The 23496-nt window shown below is 53.6% G+C and overlaps 1 protein-coding gene across 1 annotated transcript in view; it reads right to left on the reverse strand.

Annotated features, from left to right (window-relative positions):
• COL13A1 (collagen type XIII alpha 1 chain) overlaps positions 1–23496 on the reverse strand; it is a 203832-nt gene that overhangs the window by 101495 nt on the left and 78841 nt on the right. Inside the window, exons 4-5 of the mRNA XM_075533429.1 lie at positions 3672–3698; positions 354–389 (exon numbers count right to left, since the gene is read on the reverse strand). Of these exons, the coding sequence (XP_075389544.1) occupies positions 354–389; positions 3672–3698 (63 nt within the window). The remainder of the gene's footprint in view (positions 1–353; positions 390–3671; positions 3699–23496) is intronic.

Raw genomic sequence — 23496 nt, forward strand, 5'->3', positions numbered from 1 at the left:
GTGGGGGACAGGGGACTCCCACTGTCTGAGAGATTCAAGCCTCTCACACCCTCGCCTTTAGCAGGGGGCAGGTGAAAGGCTTTATTCATGCAACCTTCCTGTCTGTCCTTGGCTGGACAGTTTTCTGGAGAGTCAAGTCGTGCACGTATGGTGATGTCTGAAGGGCTGACGTACGTTTCTTCCTTTCTCTATTCCTACCCCTCGCAGAAGCTGAATGGGGGTGCGGGCAGGGAGAATGCAGGCCCCAACCTCGGGCCTGGGCAGACAGCACCTTGCCATGGTCCAGAGGACAGGTAGGCCAGGGCAGAGGAGCAAGCAGTGACCACGCAGGCAGTTACCAAGGTGCAACTCACCACGCGTCCAGGCATCCCAAGAGCACCTTTGTTTCCCTGATGAAGGAGGCAAACAATCAGATGGGGCCGGGGCCAGGCAACCTGGGCAGGAGCCCGCCAGCCAGCTGTCCTCTTAAGGCCTGGTTTGCATGGTCGGGGCATCCCACTCCGTGCCCCAGTGTCCCATGGGTGCACTTCCCCACGTGGTCCCCAAGTGCTCAGCAGGAGGCCACCCCTCTCATTACTGTACTCAGGGTAAAGACTAATAACTCGGAGTCTGGGCCCAGCCTGCACCTCAGCCTGTCTGTGTGTCTCCTAAGGGAGTCCACCAGGCCCTGCCTCCCTCCCTAGCCTGCTGCTGTAGCAATGGGGTCTCTCCTCCGTGTCCAGCTATGAGACACAGAGCAAGGTGACCTGGCAGTTTCCAAGTGACAGGCGGGGGAATCACTTCCCCAGCTCCCATTCTGCCAGAACTGGGGAGCAGAGTCCCCGCTGCCTTGCTCCTCCCGGGCCATCTGAACCCCTCCCCCAGCCATCCCCAGCAGGACAGGAAGGGCTGACTGCAAGACATGCGCACTCAGCCCCTTCACAGTTTCAGCTGCTCAGGGGAATCGCTTTGTTTCCGCGGCAGGGCCCATCTTCTCTCGCTGGAAGTCTGTTTATGAAGTTTTGTTTCTCCTCCTTTGGAGGGAAAGCATTTTTTTGCAATTATCCGCATGCAGACATCATCCAGTCTAGGGTGGGGCGTGGGGTCTGCTAGGAGCCGGGAAAGAACAACAAGGTACAGAAAAGAAGCTGGGGTTTGTCCTGACTGGCTGGGGAGGGGATAACGGAGCTCTCGGCACTCTCTGAAGTGTCTGGGCAGTACTAGGGTGCTTCTGTGCATCTGTTGGCCCCCATGAAGACGAAAAACGCCTTGAGAGCAAATTAGCATACAAGAGGTTGGAGGGACGCACACAGCAGTATCACTCGGCTCTAAAAGTAGCGTCTTGCTACACAGAAGCAGTCAGGACCAGTGGTGACTGTGCAGAAGACGGTCTGCCGTGGGCAGAAGTGCCAGCTTAGCAGCAGGGGCTGCTGTTGGCTGGGGATGGGGGGCCTGCCTCACGGAGGGCCCTCACATAACAGAGGGAAATGCGGTCCAGTTCCGGGCCAGTCCCAGATCGGTGGGTGAGCCATAGGGCTTTGCTGATTTACTGAAGCAGCTCTGCCCAGGCCTCCCCTCCGGCTGGAAGTTCCACGGAAAGACGTGTTTCTGGATCAGAGCAACATGCCAGCCTCTCTTGACCATCAAGTGGTGGCTTCCTATGAGGTGCATGGCTGGGACTCAAACCCTGGTCGTCAGCACTGAAGTAGAGAAATCTACTAGTTGTATGATTCCGGCACTGCCACACGGCTCTTTAACCCTTTAAGCACGCAACACCGCTGACCCACTGCTATGAGTCCATTCTGACGCAGAGTGACCCTGGGGAAGGTCTTCGAGGCTGTAAATCTTTACAGGAACAGACAGCCTCGTCTTTCTCCCAAGGAGTGCCTGGTGGGTTTGAACCACCAACCACGCAGCCAGCAGTCCAATGCTCACCCACCAGCATCACCAGGGCTCCAGCCCTGTGAGATGGGGGTGACTGCAGCTTCACTCCCATGGAGTGATTGGGAGAATCCCCTGGATGACACCTCTTAAAGCCTACGTCAGTGCCTGGCATTTGTTGAATAAGGGCCGAGTCATGGATCTACGGCCGTGAAGCCCTGCTCAGCCACGGGCAAGGTCATTTTATCAGCTTGCACTCGGCACACTCTATACTTCACAACAGGGGCCAGGATTAGCCTGGGGTCCCCGCCAAGTCCTTTCTCCCAAGCATTCACAAGCCTGGGATCTGTGGGTCCTCGGTCTTGTGCTGCTGCTGTAATGCCAGGCCGGGCCGGCCGCTGGCCATGACATCACCCACACAGCTCACCCGGGGGCAGGAGAATGGTATTTCAGGATGTGTGGTTTGGTTTCCTTTCCCCTGTTCAGAACTAATGTTCTTTGCAGCCCTGGCTGTAAAATGCTCCAGCGAGGGGCAGGCACGGAGGGGTCAGGAGGCTGGAATCTGCACTGTGTGCTTCCTTCCCCCTAAGTGCTTCCCAAAGGTGGGCTTGGTCAGAGAAAACAAGGTCTGCCCACGCTGCTCCAGTCATCTGACTTCGCCCCTCCTGGGACTTCATGGGACACAGTCGCTGGCCTCCCTTGGCTCCAGGGCTCCCACTGCCTGGGCCAGTTCCCATTTTCAAGGACTAAATCTTCTCCCACATGCATTTCATTAAGCCGGTCACCACCGGACAGATGTGAGTCCTAGAAGCTGCTGCCCTAGTTAAAGAGGCCACAGTATAATTCATGCCTCGAAGAGAAGTGATTAGGGGAAGATATATATATACACACACACAGAAGGGTCTGGCAGGCAGCTGATGGGGTCTTCTTGGGCACAGGTGAGACTAGGCAGCGGGTGCCAGCTCCCAATCTCCATGCCACATCTCAGCCCTCTGACTGCTACAGCATTCCTTCCTGCCTGGTCACTCTCCATCGGAGGACCTGGGATCTCCAATTCTCAACTCATCCCTGGTCCAGCCTAGATGCTGCAGAGCAATGTCTGAGAAGACTTGGAAGATGCCTGCTGGCGCTGAGTACGGACCCGAGCAGTACGGGAAGGTGTGCGGAGACACACATCCGCCATCAGACCCACAGCCGGAGGGGCTCAGTGAATAGCAAGGTGCCTTGGGACTTTGATGGCATCTCCGTTTCCTCGTCTACGAAGCAGGCATCACAGTATCCATTTCACGGAGTGGTGGAGCAGATCATAGGAACGAAGACCGATCCGTGCAGGGCCTGGCACGGAGTAAGGGCTCCCCCAAAGGAAGTTTTGATTATGTCCACTTTTGCCGTGAAGCCCGTGGCTGCTTGGCGTCCTGGGGCTTGGGGAGAAGAAAGACTTGGAATCCACTCTCTGAGCAGCGGGACCAGGAAAAGGGCCAGGGGTCTTCACCTTAGCAGGCATGGGGGAGGAGACAGAGTATGCTGCCCGCCTTTTGGCCCTTCTAAGACCCCGAATCTGGTAGTTGGTCAGTTCTATCTGCTGGGGCATCACGTGGGCCCCCCCAAGAAGCTGCAGCTTCAGGGTGCAGATATTTAAGCAGCAGCAGCCTCTCCAAGCCTCCAAGGAAGAAGGGGCTGATGGGGAGGCTGCCCCCTCAGGCCTGGACCAGAGAGCCTCTCACCCAGACACACGGAGCCAAAGCAACCACCAGCTTAGGCCCGCCTCAGACCGGGAGCTGCCCAGGGAAGTAGAAATGAAAGGTACGTACCGGCAGTCCGGGCCTTCCAGTAGGACCCTGAAAGAAACAGGCAAGAGGGAAGGTGACTCGGAGCAGGGCACTGAATACGCAGTGGTTCTGCACTGCCTCATCCACTGGGCCCCACGGGCTTCTGTGAGTTTGTGAACAAAGGGATTTCATGAAGACCTGGGTCACTAAGCTTGCTTCAGCTCTAGAATTCATTTCTTCCTTCCTTCTCAACGGGGCTCCTGCACAGCAGGTCCAGGGGCAGGTGAGGAGAACAGAAAGGCGAGAGTCCTCTCCTTTGTCACTGTCCCTCGTAGGACTTAAGGGATCATCAGGGCTGTGGGTCTCACCAGTGTGTCCCTTCTCTCTGAGCCTTTCGGCCTCTCTCAGCCCACTGCAATGTCCACTGTGCAAGTGCTGGCTCTGGGCAGGGAAAGGGCCTGCGAGGCCTGGACGCAGGTCTTCGTCCTTCCTGTCCTCCCACTCAGGAGGGGCCAGATGAGAGGGTGGCACCAATCTGCCATTGTTGGATGAAGATGGCTTACATGGGATGCTCCTGCTGGGCCTGCTGCTATACCTGAGATGATACAGCTGGTCAATGGTGGGTGGGGGGCACCCCAAGGGCCTGCTCCCCCTCTACTGGGGGTGGGGTTTCTTTCCTTTGATGCTTCCAACCAGGTCAAAACCCTCGCCCATGGAGGGCCTCTGGCTCAAGAAGCCTAGTTCACTGACCACCGATGGTCTTGCTCAGTGCTGTTATCCACAAGCCCAGTGCGCCCGCCCAATAGAAGCCTGGCCATGGAGCACGGGGTCCACATGTTGTCACTGGCTACAAGCTATAAGCAGAGTCCATGAAAGAGATTCAGCGTAAAGAACGCCATGTAAAATCCCACTGCACAAAAGGAATACATTCACCAAAAATGCATTATTGGAAGGAAGAACGATCTTCTTAGCACTGTACACAGAAGGCAGCTCGGGAGCCAAGGGGATCCCCAGAAAGCCATGGCTTCTTGGCTCTGGGTCCAGCTTCCGACTGGATCGGATCCAACATGGCCACTTGCATCAGAAACCGCCTCGCAGGGCTCCTGGCAAAGAGGGCGGGGGCCACCTCAGGGAAGTGTCTGAGCTCATTCAGCGCGGCCAGGGCGAGGCCCCGTGCAGCAGTGATGCAGCTGTGTGCCTGAGAGTCTAAGAGGTGTGCTCTGCGGTCCGGTCTGCCCACCAGCGCGCAAGTCTGGCTCTGCCACGTGCTATTGCTGCGACCTTGGGCAAGTTGCTTGGCCTCCTTGCGCCTCAATCCCTACATGTTGGGAAGAGGAGAACACATCCCCATCATGCTTGATCACAGGGGCTCTCATGCCGTCAAAGCACTCAGCAGTCTGACATTTGGCACGCAGCTCCAACCATGGCCGTGATTCCGACTCACAGAGGACTGGGAAGAACTGCCCCAGAGGGTTTCTGACGCTGTCAATCTTACTCTGAGGAGCTGCTGGCTTAGCAGCCACCTACAGGCCACAGCAGGAGGTTCTTACTGGACGAGAAGAGGGCTGATGGGGGAAGGGGGGCATGCCTCGGTTGCCCCTCCAGGGACGGTGGCATCAAGGACAGTTTCTCTCCTTCCGGACACTCGGCTCATCCCATGAACTGATGGCAGAATCAGGCCTGGGTGTCTGTGGGGAAGCAAAGGCCCCCCCTCCTGGCCCTGGCAGCAAACCCGGGCCGTGCCAGGGAAAAGCCGCCCCTGTGTGCCCTCTCTGAAGCCCTGGTGGCGCAGTGCGTATGTGCTCGGCTGCTCCCTCAGTGGCCAGCAGTTCCGCCTCACCAGCTGCTTCCAGTCTGTTTCAGAAAGATTACCGCCTTGGGAGCCCGAGGGGCCAGGGGATAGCAACAGCACTGGTTCGGCCCCTTACACCCTCCTGTTTGATTGCCTTGTCATGGTTACGAATCAACACAAAACCCTCCTAGGGAACAGGTAGGGTGGAAACACAGGAAAGCACCCTCTGGAGTCACACAAGAATCCTTTCTTGCTCGGAATTAAACCCTTTGAAGAAGAATCTTTGGGGACCAGCTATGAAAGCCCTGCTTCTTGTTGCCAAAGGAATTCACACTTTCCATGACAAACGAGCATCCCACTTTAAATTGAAAACAAACAACCGAAAACAACCCTCAACAGCCCAAACCCAAACTCCCTGCCATGGAGTCAATGCTGACTCGTAGTGACCCCATGACACAGGGTAGACCTGCCACTGTGGGTTCCTGAGACTGTAACTCTGTACCGGAGGAGCAAGACCTCGTGTTTCTTCCGCAGAGCGGCTGGTGGTTTCAAGCTGCTGACCTGTGGTTTGCAGGCCAACAAGGGCTCCTAATTTAATACATCAACCTATTGCATATAATTATAAAATAAATATTTTCCCACAACCGAATGAGGCAGATGCTAAACTAGCACTGCCACCATGCAACAGAGGCACAGAGAAGTCCATTGACTTGCTCAAGGTCACACAGGGCCAAGCTTGGACTACTGACAGCCTGTCTCCAGAGTCCCTGCTTGTAATCACACCTCCATAAACACGCCAGTGCCTAAGGAGTAGTGTGAGCTACGATTTCAGCAGAGACCTTATGGAAGCAGGCCTGGCAGCTGCACATCAAATGTCCCCCTGTCCTCCTGCAAGGAAAGACACAGTCATGCTTCCGTTGTCATAGGCTTCTATCCTACAGTTCCCGCGATTGAGGAATTTTCTCTTAAATCTAGCGCAGGGATAGCTGCTTAAATGCACACTCAGTGAATAGGGAAGCACTGACTAAGGCATTTCACTGAGAAGCCTCCTGATTGATTAGCAATGTCTGCAGGGATCTGAGGGTGGGTCATGGGTAGCCACCATTTGCTAAAATTTAAATGGCTCCTGTTGTCACAAAATTCCATCCTCCCTGGTGGAGTTCTCCAGGCACTAGTTGCCCCCCTCCCCCCGGTTCCATGGAAGCCTGGATCTTCCAGCTCCAGCACAGATATGACCCTCGAGACACACCCAGTGGGCAGCAGACAGGCACCTCGGCCAGCTGTCAGCCTGGGTTCTGCCTTTGGGCCTCTGGCCAAGAGCATATTTTTCTTCTGCTGGGAGCAGAAAGAACAGAGCTGAGGAAGCAATTCCTGCCTTGATAAACTTCCCATTTCCTCTTCCTTCTGCTTTGGGGTTTCTGCCAAAGGTGAACAAGCATTCAGCGCTCCTGTGTTGGGCCCCCCTCCTGCCATCCTGGGGCCTGGAGGTACTAAAGAAGACTCACATCCCATCTTCTCTCCTCTGCTCCTCCACCGGCAGTGGAGCCCAGCTGTGAACAGTCTGGGGTCACCTTCCACGTGAAGGAAGGACCCCCATGTCAGCAAGGGTCTCCGCCCAGCAGCATGTCTGTGGGGAGCGGGATTAGGGCAGGGAGGTGAGGAGTCTTGGCTTAGTCAAAAAAAGACAAGGGGGGGAAAGAGGGCCCGCTCCAGCAGGGGGTCTGTCAAAAGTGCCCCCTGGCAGCGCTTATTTTGGAAGATTGATGACAGGCATTGAGTTCTGATGCCCCAACCAGGCCACAATAAATCACCCGCCCTCCTTTCAAGCTATGAAATGGTTTTCCTCTTTCTGTGGGCCTTATCAGTCAGGGGCCGAGCAGGAGTGCAGGCACGGGTTCCATTTACCTTTCAGAGAACAGATGCTAAGTCATGGTCTGAGGAAAGGGGGGCAGGCCGCCCCCAGGTGCGGAATGGAGGAGAATAAGGCTGCAAGGGAGTTCTCCAAGGATGGCAGGGTAGACTGGCTGGACGACACTCATCTCCTTGAGAAAGATCTGATACGGAGGCTTTGGCCTTTTCAAATTCCCACCCCTGTCCCTCCCTGACCTCTGTGCCTTTTGTTGGCATATCAAATGTTATCCCCAAAAGCAGACTCGCTCTTGTTCCCTGGATCCATTCCTTTGGGGAGATCCCTCCTCGGGCTCTTCTCAGGTTCTTTGGAAACTCCAGGGCTCCCCCATCCCACCCTGGTCCTCTGAGAGAGGTCAGGGAACAAGGCCAGACCCAAGCACCATAATTTATGTGTGATCTCCAGTCCAACCCGTGGACACTACTTTCTCTTGCAGAGAAGCAGCCATCCCTGTGGCCACCACCTGCCCTAAGTGACCAGGCAGAACACAGTTGTCCCAGGAAATGGTGCAGACTCGGGGACATGAGTACCTCACACTGACCTGCTTTCTGAGGGGGGAGGGGACCAGAACCAGGTAGAGGTGATCTTTCTAAAACCCGGTGTTTTCCTGACTCCAGTTGCTTCCTGAGGGCACAAAAGAGTCGGCTTACAATGGGGCCTTCCCCACTACTCCGGCTGAAATTCAGGACCTGCTCTCACGTTGTACAGGGGGGTGCTAGCTGTCTAGTCCTGGAGTGGGAGATAGGTGGGTGGGAGGCAAAGTGGCCGCCTCCTTTCCTGCATAAGGAATGGCTGAGTGGCACGAATGGTCCATGAGCATGACTGCTAACTGAAAGGCTGGAGGTTCAAATCCCTCCAGGGGCACGTGGAAAAAAGGTCTGGCAATTCTCTTCTGAAAGCCTGCCATTGAGAACCCGGCAGTCAGAGTGCTACTCGGACACCAAGGGGCTGCGGGGAGCCAAGATGTGGCCTTGGTGACACCTGGTTCTCTCTCACGTGACGATGCTGAAGAAGGGACCCCACAGAAACCGTTTGCCCCCTCCTGCCCCCCCCCCCACCCAGTGAAGGGCAAGTGTTAGTCCCCCACCCGGGACCCAGTTACCGGCAAGGAGCATAGGCCTTAGAGACACGTGTGACCAGGCTGCAGCTGTGTACTTACAGGAGGTCCTGAAAGAGAAAGAGAAAACACCGGAGTCAGAGTCGGGGTCATGGCCAGAAGGAAGACTCGGGGAGCCAGCGCCTTACAAGCAGAGCCCAACCATTCTTCAGCGGAGGGGCTTCCATCTGGTCTTCAAAGTGCGTACGTTCCTGGCCCACATTCGGCGATATAATCCCCCTTTATTTCTTCTCTGTGTTTACATAACTGGATGGTGTGTGCAGCGGTCTGGGGCCCAGGGTTGGGCCTGCTGGGAGCCTAGGGGTGTGGACCCTCTACAGCTCCCTGTTGCATTTCCCTCCGCACAAAAGAGGCCCTTTGGGACCGGACAGGGGTCGCTGCAGCACCATGCAAAGGGCCAAAGGTGGGACACAAGCTAGAGACCTCCATTGTCATCGAGCTGGTGTCCCCTCCAGGGGGCCCGGGAAACACGACTGAAAATGAGCAGGCAGGAGCAGGGTGAAGCCACCTCCTTCTTCACACCCGCGTCTCATGCTCCGCACCCCCAGCTCTCCTTCTCCTGATGCTGTCCCCTCTCCCTCCCCCTGCAAAGCCAGCTCACTGGCAACAGCCACAAGCGACACATTTGAACATTCCGAGGAGCAAGCAAAGCGGCCGGCAGAGAGCAGGCAAGGAGAAGCGTTTCTGCAGGACTCGAGTCATGCAGGCCCCAGGCCCGCCTACGTCCCTGCTAGGCTGCAGCCGTTGCCCAGCCCCAGGTGACCTGGGACGTTAGCTCAGCGGCTACTCCGGTTCCTTCTTTTATGCTTGGCCAAGAAAGACTCTTTCTGTTGCCCCCTCGGCCCTCCTAGCCACTCCTTCTCCCCTTTATCTGTCCTCTCCTGTGCCCTGGTCCCCAGCCAGGATGAAACCACTCTCTAACGTTGGCCTCTGTCACAGCCGCACGCTCAGGGGGACACAATGTTTTAAATTAAAGAAGTGCAGAAACCGGGTTCTACGGCCCGGGCAGCAGACAAGCCTGCACTCAGGGTTTCTCAACTCTGAAGGGGAATAGGGTCGGGGAGGAGGGGAGCATCTGGGACCTATTAGGCTGAGGGGCAGGGGAATGTCACCCAGAATCTGGAAATATCCCCCGAGCTGCAGGCTGCCAGTAAGACTGGCCCAGCTGGGAAGCCTGTGCCTGCTGGCCAGGGGGATGGGTCCTCGGTGTGGGAAGTAGGCTGGGGACAAGGTTCAGCCCCAGGCAATCGGATGGGCAACCCCATGGGAGGCAGATGCCGGGCAGGGTCCTGGCTCACCATGGCCTGAGCTCAGTGACAATTCCGCCCACGGCACTCTCAGCTGCTGGGGATCATCGGGTGTGACCAGGTCATCGATATGGGACTCAGCACGGAGCCAGGCCCTGGGAGACACTTCTCTGGGCCCCCCAAGCACTGGAGAGCGTCTCCACTTGTACGGACCACGTTGAAGGATTTTTACATCACCGGACCACGTTGAAGGATTTTTACATCACCACCACCACCACCGCTGCTCAGAGCCTTCCCGGTTCTTACTGTGGGCTCAGTTCTAAGTGACTTCCAAACACAAGAGGGGCATGACATGTGTATGGAAAACATGGGATGAAAAGACAATAGAATTTCCCCATGGGTTTTCTGAAGCATATTAACGCCCCTAGTTCTCACAACCTGGCAGAGTGGTTGCGAGTGGGTCAGGGGTTTGAAACCATCCACTGCTCTGAGGGAGAGAGATGAGGCTTTCTATTGCAGTACAGTGACATACAATCTCGGAAGCCCGGCAGGCAGCTGTACACGGTCCTAGAGGGCTGCTGGCTAAGAGCCGCTCGAGGGCAGTGAGCGAGTGATCCTCCCGACTCCACAGAGCAGGTCCCCCCCACACACACACACACTGCGGACGGACAAGGAAACATCACAGGGGACTCGGCGACTCCTCTGAGGCCAGCCAGCTGCAGCGGGCAGAGCACTCCACCTTTGCTGCTGCGCCTGCCTCGAGACCAGCTCGCTCAAACCTGCTGCCCACCCTGAGCCCCCCACCCCCGCCGCTCTTCTGTCTAGACTCCACCCTTCCATCTCTCGCTAAAATCCACAACAAGCAGACCGCTCTCAGTGGGTTCTGACTGGAGGGCCCGTGTGTTGGGGAGCAGCACTGTGCTCCCTTGCCTGCTTCTTTCGGCTGTCACTTTCGCAACATCAGATCACCAGGCCTTTCTTCCACTGCACCACTATGTGGGTTCAATCCACCTTTAGGAGAGTCTCTGGGCTCAAAGTGTGCCACCAGGGACCCTGCCTCTCTTGATTCTGTGCTCCCTTTCGGGCTGGCATTCCCCTGTCTGCCTCTTCAAGACTTCAGGGACGGACCAAGCCCCTACCTGCAAGGTCATTTTGTGTCTTAGGAAGGGGAAGAGGTATGTAGTAGGGGGAGTTGTGAGAAAAAGAGGTTGTCTGTCGCAACCGTTTCTCCCTGTCAGTGAAGTCCTCACGGCATTTTCAGGCTCCTGGGAAATCCCACAGCCGCCCCTCCCTGCCCCCCTGGCTTTCCACCAGCAGGCCCAGTGGGAGGCCCTGGATGTCAAACAACCTGTGGCGCCCAGTGCTGCCCGTAGGCCGAGGCAGCTGGGAGTCCCAAGGCTTTGCAAAACCCATCAGCACCAGCTACAGTCCAAGTGGATGCTGCTGGTTGAGTTCCTACAGGGGTCGCGGGCTGGCTCAGCAGTGTGGCTCCTGACTGGCCCCTCACCCTGGCCAAGCACCCCAAGCATCACAAGGTACCCATTGTACAGAAAGGCTGTGGGAGGTTGGTGCTTATCCAGAGTCAATTTTGGAGTGGCGATGGCCGTGGGTCCAGGACCAGGTCCCCTGACGCTCCATCCAGGTGTCTGCCTTACAAACTACACTGTCACTCATGACCTGTGCCATTGACCCTGCGGAGGGCGTGGGAGATGTCTGACAAAGCCCATGGGCTCCCTGTGGCAGGGAGGACATGTCAGCAACCCCACCAGCATCCACCTTTATCTTCACAGTGGCGAGAATGATGAAGACTGTCCAGCCAATGTGCCTACTGCAGGACCCGGGACCCTTCCTCTGCCCAAGGTCAGTGGCTGCTCTCACACCGGGGTTGGCTCCTTCCCCACGGCCACACAGTCAGGGACTCATGTGAGCAGGGAGGGAAAGGGCTCATCTGGGGCCTGCACTTCTTTCCAAGTTAATTCACTCAACCCACATGCCGTGAACTCCCACTTTGTGATCGGCACTGCGCCAGGAGGTTCTGTACCATGGTAAGTAACGCAGTCGTAGTCCCGCAAGGAAGGGGCGTTTCCCTGGTGAGTTAAGCACTGAACTGCTAATCGCAAAGGCTGACCTTCCAGACCAGTAGTTCTCAAACCTTCCTACAGCCTCGACCCTTTAATAGAGTTCTTCATGTAATGGTGACCCCCCAACCATAAAATTATTTTTGTTGCTACTGCATAACTGTCATTTTGCTACTGTTATGAATCGGGCGACCCCTGTGAAAGGGTCGTTCGACCCCCAAAGGGGGCTGCAACCCACAGGTTGGGAATCGCTGGACCAGACCCACCCTTGGCTCCACGGAGAAAGATGAAGCTGGCCGCAGTCTTAGAAGTCCAGTGGTGTTCACCTCTGTCTTATAAGGTCACTGTGAGTCGGCATAGACTCGGCAGGCAGTGGGTCTGGTTTGGCCCTTGTTTATCTGCAGGGCCTGGAATGAGGTTCTGGCAAGGCAGAGATGAAGAACTCCATCCCTCCCCTTGAGGGCCCTGCAGTTCCCTATGTCCGAAAGATGGTGGCATTCCAGAGAGGAGATCAAAGGTGGGAAAGGGGGCTTATGGGAGACCAGTTTTGCCCTAAGGACCCCCGTGGTCCCTGGGTCGTGTCCTCGGCGGTTGACCCAGTGGTTGGTGGTCTGAACCCCCCTCAGGCAGCGCTGGGGGAGAAAGTCCCGGTGCCCTGTGCCCATAAAATTACAGGTTGGCTATGTCAGGGGCGGCTGCTTGGAGTCAGAATCCACTGACAGCCCGGCGCGAGTGACAGGCTCACACAAATTCACGAGCTGCCACTATCATGCCCACAACTGAGGCCAAGTGGGCAAGGAGCCTGCTGAAGGGCCCCCTGCACTGACTGACGTGGCCAAGCCCAAATCAAGCTCTTCAGTGGCAGCGCCTCTTTAATTATCTAGCCTTTGTTTCCATGCAGCTGAGCCTGGATTTGAACCCTGAGCGCTCCTACCCCAAATCCTATAGCCTCCAGGTGGGGAAGTTCATGAAGAGTGGAGGGGCAGCCTGGACCTCTGCCCACACCCTCTAAGATGGGCAGTAGGCCAGCCCTCCCCCCAGGCTTGGTCCCGCCCCAGACTCAGGGGTGGCAAAGTGACCCCAGTTCAGTGACTCTTGGCCTGTGCTCTGGGGCTTCTGGACTGCGGCACCCAGCAGCTGGGACTCTGAGCCCCGTTCACACTCGCCACTGGTGCCTGCTGCCAGCCTTCCTGAAGCTGACCACCTGCCACTCAGTTCTGCCATGTGCCCAGATCCCACGGTCATGTGGGGCTCTCTCAGCCTTGGGTGACTGACAGCCATGCTCCGCCCCTGAAGGTTCTATCCCTGAAGGACAGTTGGGATGTCGGAAGAGCACTAGCAGGTTGCTACTGGTCTCTACTGGGAGAAGCCGGGGATGCTGCAAAGCATGCTATAATGTTCAAGACACACCCCCCCCCCCCCCCCGCCCCTGCAAGCAAAGACCTGGTCCTGAAAGTCAACAGCATGGAGGAAAAAAGCCGCTGCGGTATTCAAGGGACCCGCCCTGCCCCGGGGAAGTCCTTCCCATGACCTACAGCACTGGATCCTGTGGTTTGCCAACTGGAGGATCCTGCTATTCTGTCATTTGGCCTGTCCTACCCACACCTAGGAACCCTGGTGGCTGAACTGACCAGGTAAGTGCTGGGCTGCTAACTGCAAGGTCAGTGGTTCAAACCCATCAGATGCTCCACAGGAGAAAGATGAGACATCACCTCCAGAAGGATGTACAGCTGTGGTAATAGCATAGGTTCCCAAACTTATTTGGCCTACTGCTCCTTTCTTAGAAAAATAAAAATTATTCAGTGTATCCTGGCAATGACAATCCTCTCTACTACCACCTATGCACCCCAGGATCAAATGCAGGAACCCACTGGTGCAGCGCCTGCTGGGTTGTTGCAATGTCCCATGGATGGCATCACCCATGTGGGGAAACTGCTGGACAGGGTCTCTTTGCGTTGGAATCAATTTTATGGTAGTGGCTTGGCTCTGGGGGTTGACCTCTACCTAAGACCTTGTCACGGCAAATACGAATCCATTTTATGAGTATTTATTTAGTGTCTGACACTATGCAAAAAACTTTTGTTGTTTCCACCCAGTGACCCTATGGAGTTAACTACTGCTGTTACTGTTCTTAGAGGAGCCCTGGTAGCATAGTGGTTATTAGCTGGGCTGTGATCCACAAGGTCAGCAGTTCAAAACCAACAGCTGCTCCTCAGGAGAAAGACAGGGCTTTCTACTCCTGTAAAGAGTTACAGTCTCGGAAACTCACAGGGGCAGTTCTATGCTGCTCGATAGGGTCACGATGAATGGGCATTGACTCGATGGCAGTGAGTATTCGACGGCAGTATTTTTGTTATTCTCATTTTCCAACTGAAAACGCACATGTGTGGGGTTTAAGGCACGAGTTCAAGGCTGCAGATATCATAAATGCCTGAACTGGAACTGGAGCCCGGGTCTGCCTGATACGAAGGTGCTGGATCAATACAACTTTGGCTCAGGATTTGGGAGGATTCGGGGGGAATAGGAAATCCCCACAGCTCAGAAAGGCCAACTCCAGAGAAATAAAAGTCAAGGCCCCTTTAATCTGCTCTGAGGAGAGAAGGCGGGGAAACAGGAGTAGCTTCAAAAACCACCTAGGAAATTCATCAGCAATAGGGAACCTCACTGAGCTTCCAGTCCTTTGAGGTGACATCAAAGAGGTCAGCCAGGCCCTTCTCTCTTACAGCAGCAGCCCGCCGGGCAGAACACTGGCTTTACAGGCGAAGGGCAGATTTCTGGGCAGACCTTCTGGGGTGGTTCCCTGGGGAGACATCTGGTGAATCATGCCAGTGGCTGACAAAAGCACATCATCATATCTTAGCTCCCCTGAGCTTCACCATATCTCAACACCCATTTTATAGGTGAGAAAACTGAGGCTTGAAGAAAAGAGGTAACGGGCCTTTAAAAAATTCTTTTCAACAGTTTTATTGGCATAATCCACTTATCACATAATTGAATAGTTCAATCACATCAAGAAGAGTTGCACCATCAGGTAACATGCCCTTGGTTCATAGCTAGAAGTGATGGAGATGGGATGTCCTGAGCCCTACCTAGCCCAGTGCTCATCCTGGCACAGTCCATCGCTGGCACAGCTTTAGGGTGGGAGGAGTCGTGATTTTTTCAGACAAAAAATAGAGGATTACTTAGAGGGTGATGTGCTGGAGCCAGCTGGAACGGTCTTATGAGATCCAAGTGTGCCCATCTCTTCCCACCTCTATCAGTGACTTCTCACTGGCACCTAGAAATCGGCCACAGTGGGAAGCGTCACACCACAGAAATTAACAAAAGCTTCAAGGCCGCCCACCGCCGCCTCTTCCCTGAGTGCTAGCTGGTGATCATTTCCCAGCTAGCTGAATCTGTCTGAAGTTGCTGCCCCTCAGCCACGAGAACCCCCTAAACCCCCTAAACCCCCTAAACCTTTCCAGCTCAGGCTGCTGGAGAGCAACAGGTTCTGGGAGGAGTGGATAGCATTTTAAATCACGCACACACCTGTATTTTCTCCTCCTGTGCTCATGGCAGACATTGCTAATCAATCACAGCTATGCTTCCTCAGTGAGCCTAGACAAGCTTCAGTGTTCTTTCCAACACAGCCACAATCAATCAGTAGGAATTGGCACGCTAGATGGAACCTATTAGTCATCCTGGAACCAGAGACGTTGGGGGAGGGGGGAGACAGGAGGGTGTGGTGAGATGCTGGAGAAGCAAGTGGGAGACCAATGAGAGCTGAAGGCTGTGGTTCCTTGTGTGTCTTATCAGGCAGGGCAAGTGTTGCCTTGAGGGTAGGAGGGATCGAATGGCAAATCATGAAAGCGAGACACAGAGACGCCCACGCAGGGCCTGGCTATGACCTGGCTGTGATGAGGCCTTGGGCAGCCAGGGTTGAGGGGGTGGCACTGAGTGTCCCGAACTCCAGACACAAGTACTAACTTCATCCCCTTCCAGCTAGAAAGAAGATACTGGGAAACGTGGGCAGAAATGGCACAGGAGCCAGCAAGCCTTCTCCCGTGTGGCTCCTGCCTAACCCCACGAGGTCCTTAGATGCCCCAAATTACCTTCAAGGCCAGGGAAGTGCTGCAGCCACACCTGCAGCCACCAAAACTTAGATCACAGCACCCTCCCCCCCCCCCACCTCCTCCTCTTATAGCAGCATGAAGGGGCCTTGCAGCCCCGTGGGGTCCCGAGTGCGGCTTTCTGGGGTTCCTGGACCACTTTGCCCTAGTACAGCCTCCCTTCCAGATGGATGCAGCCCCTCCATATCTCTGCTCCCCATCTCGCTTGGCCAGTGCCTGGGGGTGGGATGGGTGGGTGTGGTGGGGAGACTTGAATGTTCCAGCCCAGTGCTTCTGGGCTACCCCACACAGAGACACAGGCAGTGTGCCTGGGGGGCAGGGGCAGACTCTGTCCCCTTGTCCTTCCAACCAGGAGACCAGTTTCATGAAGGGCTGCACCCAGTCTCTACCCAGCCCATGTCCAGGGAAGCTGATCCAGCCTAACTGGTATGGGTGAGGGAAAGTGGCAGGGGGGCGGGCGGCAGGCTCCCTCATAAAGAGCGTCTGACAGGGCATGGGGAGTGCCCACAGCCAAGGGCACCGAGTGCCGACCGGATGCTCTCCACCAGCAGTCCCCATATTCCCCGGGGTCAGGGGAAGCAGCCAGGGTAGGAGTCACTGGGGTCTGGCCAAAGGCCTCCAGGGAAACTAAGGGTGCAGACAGTGATTGCTACAGGGCCAGGGGGCGCTGCCCAGGTCCAGGCAGGATGGGCAACACATCAGACAGAAGATGGCCACGGGCCGCACTCAGGCTGCTTTTCCAACCCAGACAGCTCCTCCACCTCCCCACCAGCCACACGTCCGAGAAAAGGGAAGAGCTGAGGACAGTAAGGGGTTGGCTTGGAGGCAGTGTGTGTGAAGCCGGAAGTGGAGGCACTGTGTATGAAGCTGGAAGCAGAGGTACTGTGTGTGAAGCCGGAAGTGGAGGCACTGTGTGAAATAGGAAGCAGAGGTACTGTGTGTGAAGCCGGAATTGGAGACACTGTGTGTGAAGCCGGAAGTGGAGGCACTGTGTGTGAAACTGGAAGTGGCCTGGCCCCGTGGAGCCGGGCTTAGCCCTCAGCAGCAGACCAGAGCATGAGCGCCAAGCTCAGTGCGGTCAGGAGGGTACAGAAAATGCTGTCCTTATACCCTTGAGCCTAGTTCACGTCATGCTCACTTGCCAGGTTTGTATTATCGCAAACACCAGCTATAGGTGGTCTACAAGGCCCAATCCTGTATAAGTTAGACCACCCCAAGGCCAGGAGATGTACCCCCCTACTATCAAGGGCAGGGCCATCCCTACTGAATGCCCCCATAGCCCCACCCCGGCTTGAGGATCTGCCAGCTTCTCCCTCCCGCAGGATTCAGCTGCTGGGCATCCCACCTGCCACCGATCAGACCTCCCAGGCTGGGGCTACAAGTCCCCAGAAAGCATGACCTGGTCCCCACGCTGCTCCCCTTGGTTCAGACCCCAGTCCTTGCCTTCCATCCAGAGGAGGCCTGGTTCTCGAGCAACGTTGTTCTTTCCCCCTTGAGCTTCCACTTCGAGCTCCCGCCAGGGCTGCTAAACTAGGAGTAGGAATGGGCCGGTGACATCACCACTCAGCCCTCAGCCTTCATGCGGCCCTAACCTTCACTGGACCCACAAAACAACCCCCACCAACCCAGTCTCCAGCCCACTCTAGCTAGCTGCTTTGCTCCTCACCTGTGGTCACCCACCCAGCGACCAGTGCCTGGGTGTTAGAGGCTCATGGGTTAACCAACCTCCCTGACCCCCGACTGCTGGTCCTTGGCTTGAACCTCTGAGTCAGGGTTTATTTCCTTCCACTGGGGCATCGCGTGGATCCTCGCAGGTGGACCAGCCTCGGCAGGACCACCTCTCACACTCCTCCCTCTTCGATGGTCTTGTGGAAGGCCCTATCTGGGGGAGCCGAGTGCCAGCCTATGCAGGCAGGCCCCACCAGGCCAAAAGGAAAGAGGGACGCACCATGGGCTGGCCAGGGGGCTGTTTGCAGGTCTTGTCATCACAGTCAAGCCTGTATCTCCCCACAACGGGCTTTTCCATTTTAAATAGCTGAAATACCTTTTTCAACAACATAAACACAACTATAGCTATGAACTTCAGTAGATGGTAAACACAGGAATCAAACTGACAATATCAGTGGAAAGAGATGATGGTGAAGCTCAGTATTATTAGCCAGACCAAGGCCAGGGGCCGGCTGCGGACTAGATCACCCAGCTGCTCATATGCTAGTTGAGTTTGTAGTTGAAAATGAAAACACATGCACAAGAGCCAAAGTACAGCCTTGACTACATCCTGCCTGAAATGTAGAGACCATCTCAAAAATAGGTTAGGCTCCCTGAGCACTAACGACTGAAGACCAGAGGGTTGTGGGTTGACGTCAAGGACAGCAACCATGAAGAAAGGTAAAGCTCACTAAAAACAGGAAAGAGAAAAGACCAGAACGAACGTCAAGAGAAACTCAGGAACTTGCTCTTGCATGTCGAGCAGGTAAAGGGAACTGAAGAGACGACGGATTAACAGACGTGAACACATTTTAAAGGGTGATTTGAGAGTGCGGATTGTGACAGTGAAATGTGCAAAGGCTTGGAGTCAGAAAACTACAAAGGAAGATCACACTCAGCAGCTCTGAAGTTGAAAGAACTGAAGAAAAAGTTCAATATTGAAGTATTTTATGGGGAAAAATGGGAATTCTGCAGGAAGCATCAGAAGGAGTTGGAATACGAAGTCACTGTAACCACAGAAACGCTGTTGGCATCCAACCACTTCAGGAGGTAGCATAGGATCAAGACCTGATAAGACGGATGGACGTGACCCAAGCGATGTTGAAGGCATTGGAAAAACACAAGGCTCCTGAAATGACAGAATACGGATGGAGATGTTTCAACAAACAGTGGAACGCTGGAAATTCCTGTCTCTGCTGAGAAATTTAGAAGTCAGCGTGTTAGCCAGCGCCTGGAAGGGGTCCAGGTCTGTGTCCATTCCAAAGAAAGTGATCCCCACAGAATGCTGGGATTATTGGACACTATCCTTAATGTCACATGCAAGCAAAATGTTGCTGACGATCATTCACAAACGGTTGCAAGAGTCTATGAACAGGGGGCTGCTAGCAATGCATGCTGGATTCAGCAGACAAGGAAGAAGCGGTATCCCTGCTGATATCACAGGGATCTTGGCTGAAATCAGAGGATGCCAGAGGACATGTTTTATAGAGTTTGCAATGGCACAACATTATGGGGCACATAGAAAATTATGGAAAACATTGTGAAGAATGGGAATTCTAGAACCCTAGAAGATGATGTAGAGCAGGCCCAGAGAAAGAGGGGAGAGAGGCTCACTACCCAGGGGTCAACAGAAAATCAATCAGGGATGAAGCTCTCCAATCAGACTCTATAGAAGCAGTTCTCAACCTGTGGGTCACAACCCCTTTCAAATAACCCTTTCACAGGGATTGCCTAAGACCATCAGAAAACACATATTCTGATGGTCTTAGGAACCAAGATACCGCTCCTGTATCCATCTCCAGGTGGGTCTGCCCATATGCAGATATGCCCACATACGAATACCTGGCGTGAAGACTGTTACCCATGCTATACCATGCTTCAAGACAAAATTTCATTATTTGTAATTAGAAATAAATATTTCATATTGTTTGTGATTAATCACTATGCTTTAATTATGTGCAATTTGTAACAGTGAAAATACATCCTGTATATCAGCTATTTACATTATGATTCATAACACTAGCAAAATTACAGTTATGAAATAGCAACAAAAATAATTTTATGGTTGGGGGTCACCACAATATGAGAAAGTGTATTTAAAGGATTGTGGCATTAGGATGGTCAAGAACCACTGCTCTATAGGCTCTAGCTCCTCTGACTACTTTGGTTAGAATCTGGAGTCTCAGGATCTCTCAGCTTGAACTTGTCATCCTTGAAAGACTCTCCAAGAACAGCAAGATCCTCCCACATGACTTGGCATTTTCTTCATCTTGCTGATGAAGATCAAGGGTTGCAGCCCTCAGTATGGATTATGACTCAATGTGAACAAGACACAAATCCCCACAACTGGCCCAATAGACAACATCATGATAAACAGAGTTGTCTAGGACTTCGTTTCGTCCCACAATCAATGTTCATGAAAGCAGCAATCAGGAGATCAAAGGACATATTGCATTGGGTAAATCTGCTGCTCAAGACCACTTCAAAGTGCTTAAAAGCAAGAACATCACTTTGAGGACTTAGATGTGCCTGACCAAGCCATGGTATTTTCCATGGCCTCATATGCACGGGAAAGTTCTACCCAGCATAAGGAAGACTGAAAAAGAAACGATGTATTTGAATTGCAGTGCCGGAGAAGAATATTACAAGTAGTGTGGACTGCCAAAAGAATTAACACATCTGCTTGGAAGAAGCACCGTCAGAATACTTCATGGAAGCAAAGTTGGTGAGCCTTTGCCTCCCATACTTTGAACACGCAAGTGGGAGAGACCGGTCCTTGGAGGAGGACATCATGCTGGGGAAGCAGAGGGGCAGTGTGAAAGAGGAAGATGGACCGACACAAAGAGCACTGCAACAATGGGCTCAATCCTAAGAACAATGGTGAGGATGGTGTAGGACCCGGCAGTGTTTTGTTCTGTTGTACATAGTGTAGCTGTGAGTCAGAACCGACTCATCAGAATACCACCACCACCAATTGACAACCCAATAGGAGGCTTGTCTCTTCTGTGTTATAAAAGACCACTTACAGACATTCAGACTACAACCAAGTGCTTTGATATATTGGGCTACTTATAATCTTCACAATGGTATAGCACCTCTATAGTACCATTTAATGGAGGAGGAATCTGGGACACCGAGACATCAAGATACTAAGTCGCGGTCACATAGCTGACCCAGGCATGTGCACAGTCCCAAAGTTATGTGCTATATTACTGAGCAGCTACAAAAACCCAGACAGGCAGGATCAGTGATATTAAGAACTCATCTCACAGATGGGACTTTTGAGGCACAGAGAAGTTGATGATCCTTCCAAGGTCAAACCACTGATAAATGGCACGGCTGGCCGTTAAAACCGATGACATGCTTGAGCTCACCTTCTTAACCCTTTTGCTTCAGCTGTGAAAGCAAACTCGGCATCAACAAGACTTTGATGGTGGGGTGAGAGGGCTCGCTTGCAGACAAAGAATATCTGCAAGGACGTCTTTCTAAGTCCTTTGAGGAATGCAGGCATGGCCTCATCCATGGGCTCAGTTTGGGCCACTCTTGTCTCTTTACTGAAGCCAACTCATAGAGGGTCCCCATGGGGCTGCTAACCCCACGCAGGCACCGCTGCCTGAAGGGTAATTACAACCAGCCACACACACACATCAGTCTCGTTTGATTATCCTCCCTGTACTTAGAAGTAATGGAACAGAAAACCTGACTGATAGCTTGGAACTTTCGTCTAGCAAACTGGGTTTCTACCCCTCAGTACAGAATTCTTGGGACTAGCGTGGGTTTGGGAACCAAATAGTCTCCGGTTCGAATCCCAGCTGTGCTCCTTGGACACTGTGTGATCTTGGATAAGTTGCTTCCCCTCTCGGAGTTCCCCTGACCTTCGCTGTCAAATGGGAGTAAGAATGGCATCTGCCTTGGTGGCGTTGGAGGATTAAGGGAGGCATGAAATTCTTTTGTGATGCAGTTGGAATGACATTTGATGATAGGAGCATATGACACCTTCTTCTGTGTTCCAACTAGAAGACTGCTAATACTTAGCTCTCCAGGTGCCAATCATCATTCTAAGTACTTAATGGATATGAACTTACGTAACTTAGCCAGACTTCTAGGTTGCTGGTGTGTGTGTGTGTGTGCAAACATTTTGTGATTATCTGCTAACCAAGGGGTTGGTGCCTTGAACTCACCCAGTAGTATCATGGGAAAAAGGCCTGGCATTCTGCTTCCACAAAGATCACAGCCAAAAAAAACACAAAAAACCGAAACCCAAACAAAAACAAAAACCAACGACCCTATGGAGCAGTTTCACCCTCTAACATCTTGGTTTGCCTTGAGTCAGAATAGATTGGATGGCAGCGGGTTTATTTTGGGTAACCAGCCTTGTAAGATCATGAAAGCACTGTTGCAGCCACAGTAAATCCTTATTCTCCATACGAGGAAACTGAGGCACAGCGGTGCCATCTTTGCCTGGGATCACCTAGTTGGGCATGGGCAGTCTGATGCTAGGGCTCAGACGGAACCATCCTGTTGCCTGCCTCAGATAGGCCCCTGAAACCCTGGAAACCAGGAAAAACAAACAGGTAGGGGTCAGGGTGAGCGGAGATACCAGAGCATGATGGATGGGGGTGGGGTGACCATGTAAACACAATAAGAATAGAGGAAGGTCATGGGTTTTGAACATGATGCTTTCAAGCTGGATCAGAATCTGAAGTCACGGGGGTTGGCCACAGTTTCCTGGAGCAACCTCTGGTGCAGGGCAGAGGATCCTGACTGTCCACACACAGAAGGGGCAGTGGGCCCAGGGAATGGGGAAGTGGCCTCACTGAACAGTTGGTCCTGTGGGGTCAACCAGCAAATCAATCAGGGAGGGAGCTTGCCTGTCAGACTCGGCAGGCTCTAGCCCCTCCGACTTTTGATTTGAATCTGGAGTCTCGGGGGTCTCTCAACTTGAACTTGTCCATCCTAACTGTCTCTCCAAGATGATCCTCCCACATGACTTGGAGTTTTCTTTCAAGGGGAGTTACTTGCTTCTACATCCCCAGCCCCTCACCGTGGGGCCTTTCCAGGAAGTCAAGAGCTCACCACTGCTACCCCCTTCCCACAGCCAAAGGCTGAACTAGTTCTCTAGCACAAGGGTACAGTACTACATGGCAGGCCAACACTGCCTCCTCCAAGCAGTTGTCTCCAATCAGCCTCTCCTCCTGTCCCATTCAAGTCTCTTCCAAGCCCTCAAAAGGCCTAGCTAATTAGCATCCCATTTTTCTATGTGCATGAGTCAATTCCATGTTATATTAGTCTGGGTACTTTAGAAAAACAAATCCACAAAAACTCATGTATGAGAGAGTTTTATGTAAAGGTTAAGTGTGCATCAAGAAAATATCCCAACCTGGTGCTGCCCAAGCCCACAAGTCCAACATTAACCTATATGCCCAACACCAATCCAAAAAGTCCTCCTCCATCTCACAAAACATACACTATGACGCCAACTGCAGGAGGAAAGCCGAGTCAGTGAATGTGTAAGCATCTTAGCGCTGCCAGGGGTCTCCACACGGCTGCTCCAGCACCCAGGGCTGCATTGGGGTAGGTCCATGTGGCTTCTCCTTGGAGATGTCTTGCAGGAAGTCAGCTTTGCAAGTTGAAGCAGGGAACTGGCTAAGGCAGCTGCACCCTGGTGTGACCATCACAAAGCAAGAGACCCGAGAACTCCAAAGGCGAGGCTCCCCGAGCCATTTATCCCTCCGCCCTTCAATTAACCCCACATGTTTACTGGCCAGGTTGGCACAATAAACTAACTCACATGTTTTTTGACACTTTTCTCTAAGATTTTCCATGTGCAAGTCATTGATTCTTTAACCACTACTCTAAGAGGAGTCAGGGAGATCAGATGTTGCAACCCCAGTGGCTATAACAAGCC

The sequence above is a fragment of the Tenrec ecaudatus genome, chromosome 16 (genome assembly GCF_050624435.1).
Source record: "Tenrec ecaudatus isolate mTenEca1 chromosome 16, mTenEca1.hap1, whole genome shotgun sequence".
Taxonomy (NCBI): Eukaryota; Metazoa; Chordata; class Mammalia; order Afrosoricida; family Tenrecidae; genus Tenrec; species Tenrec ecaudatus.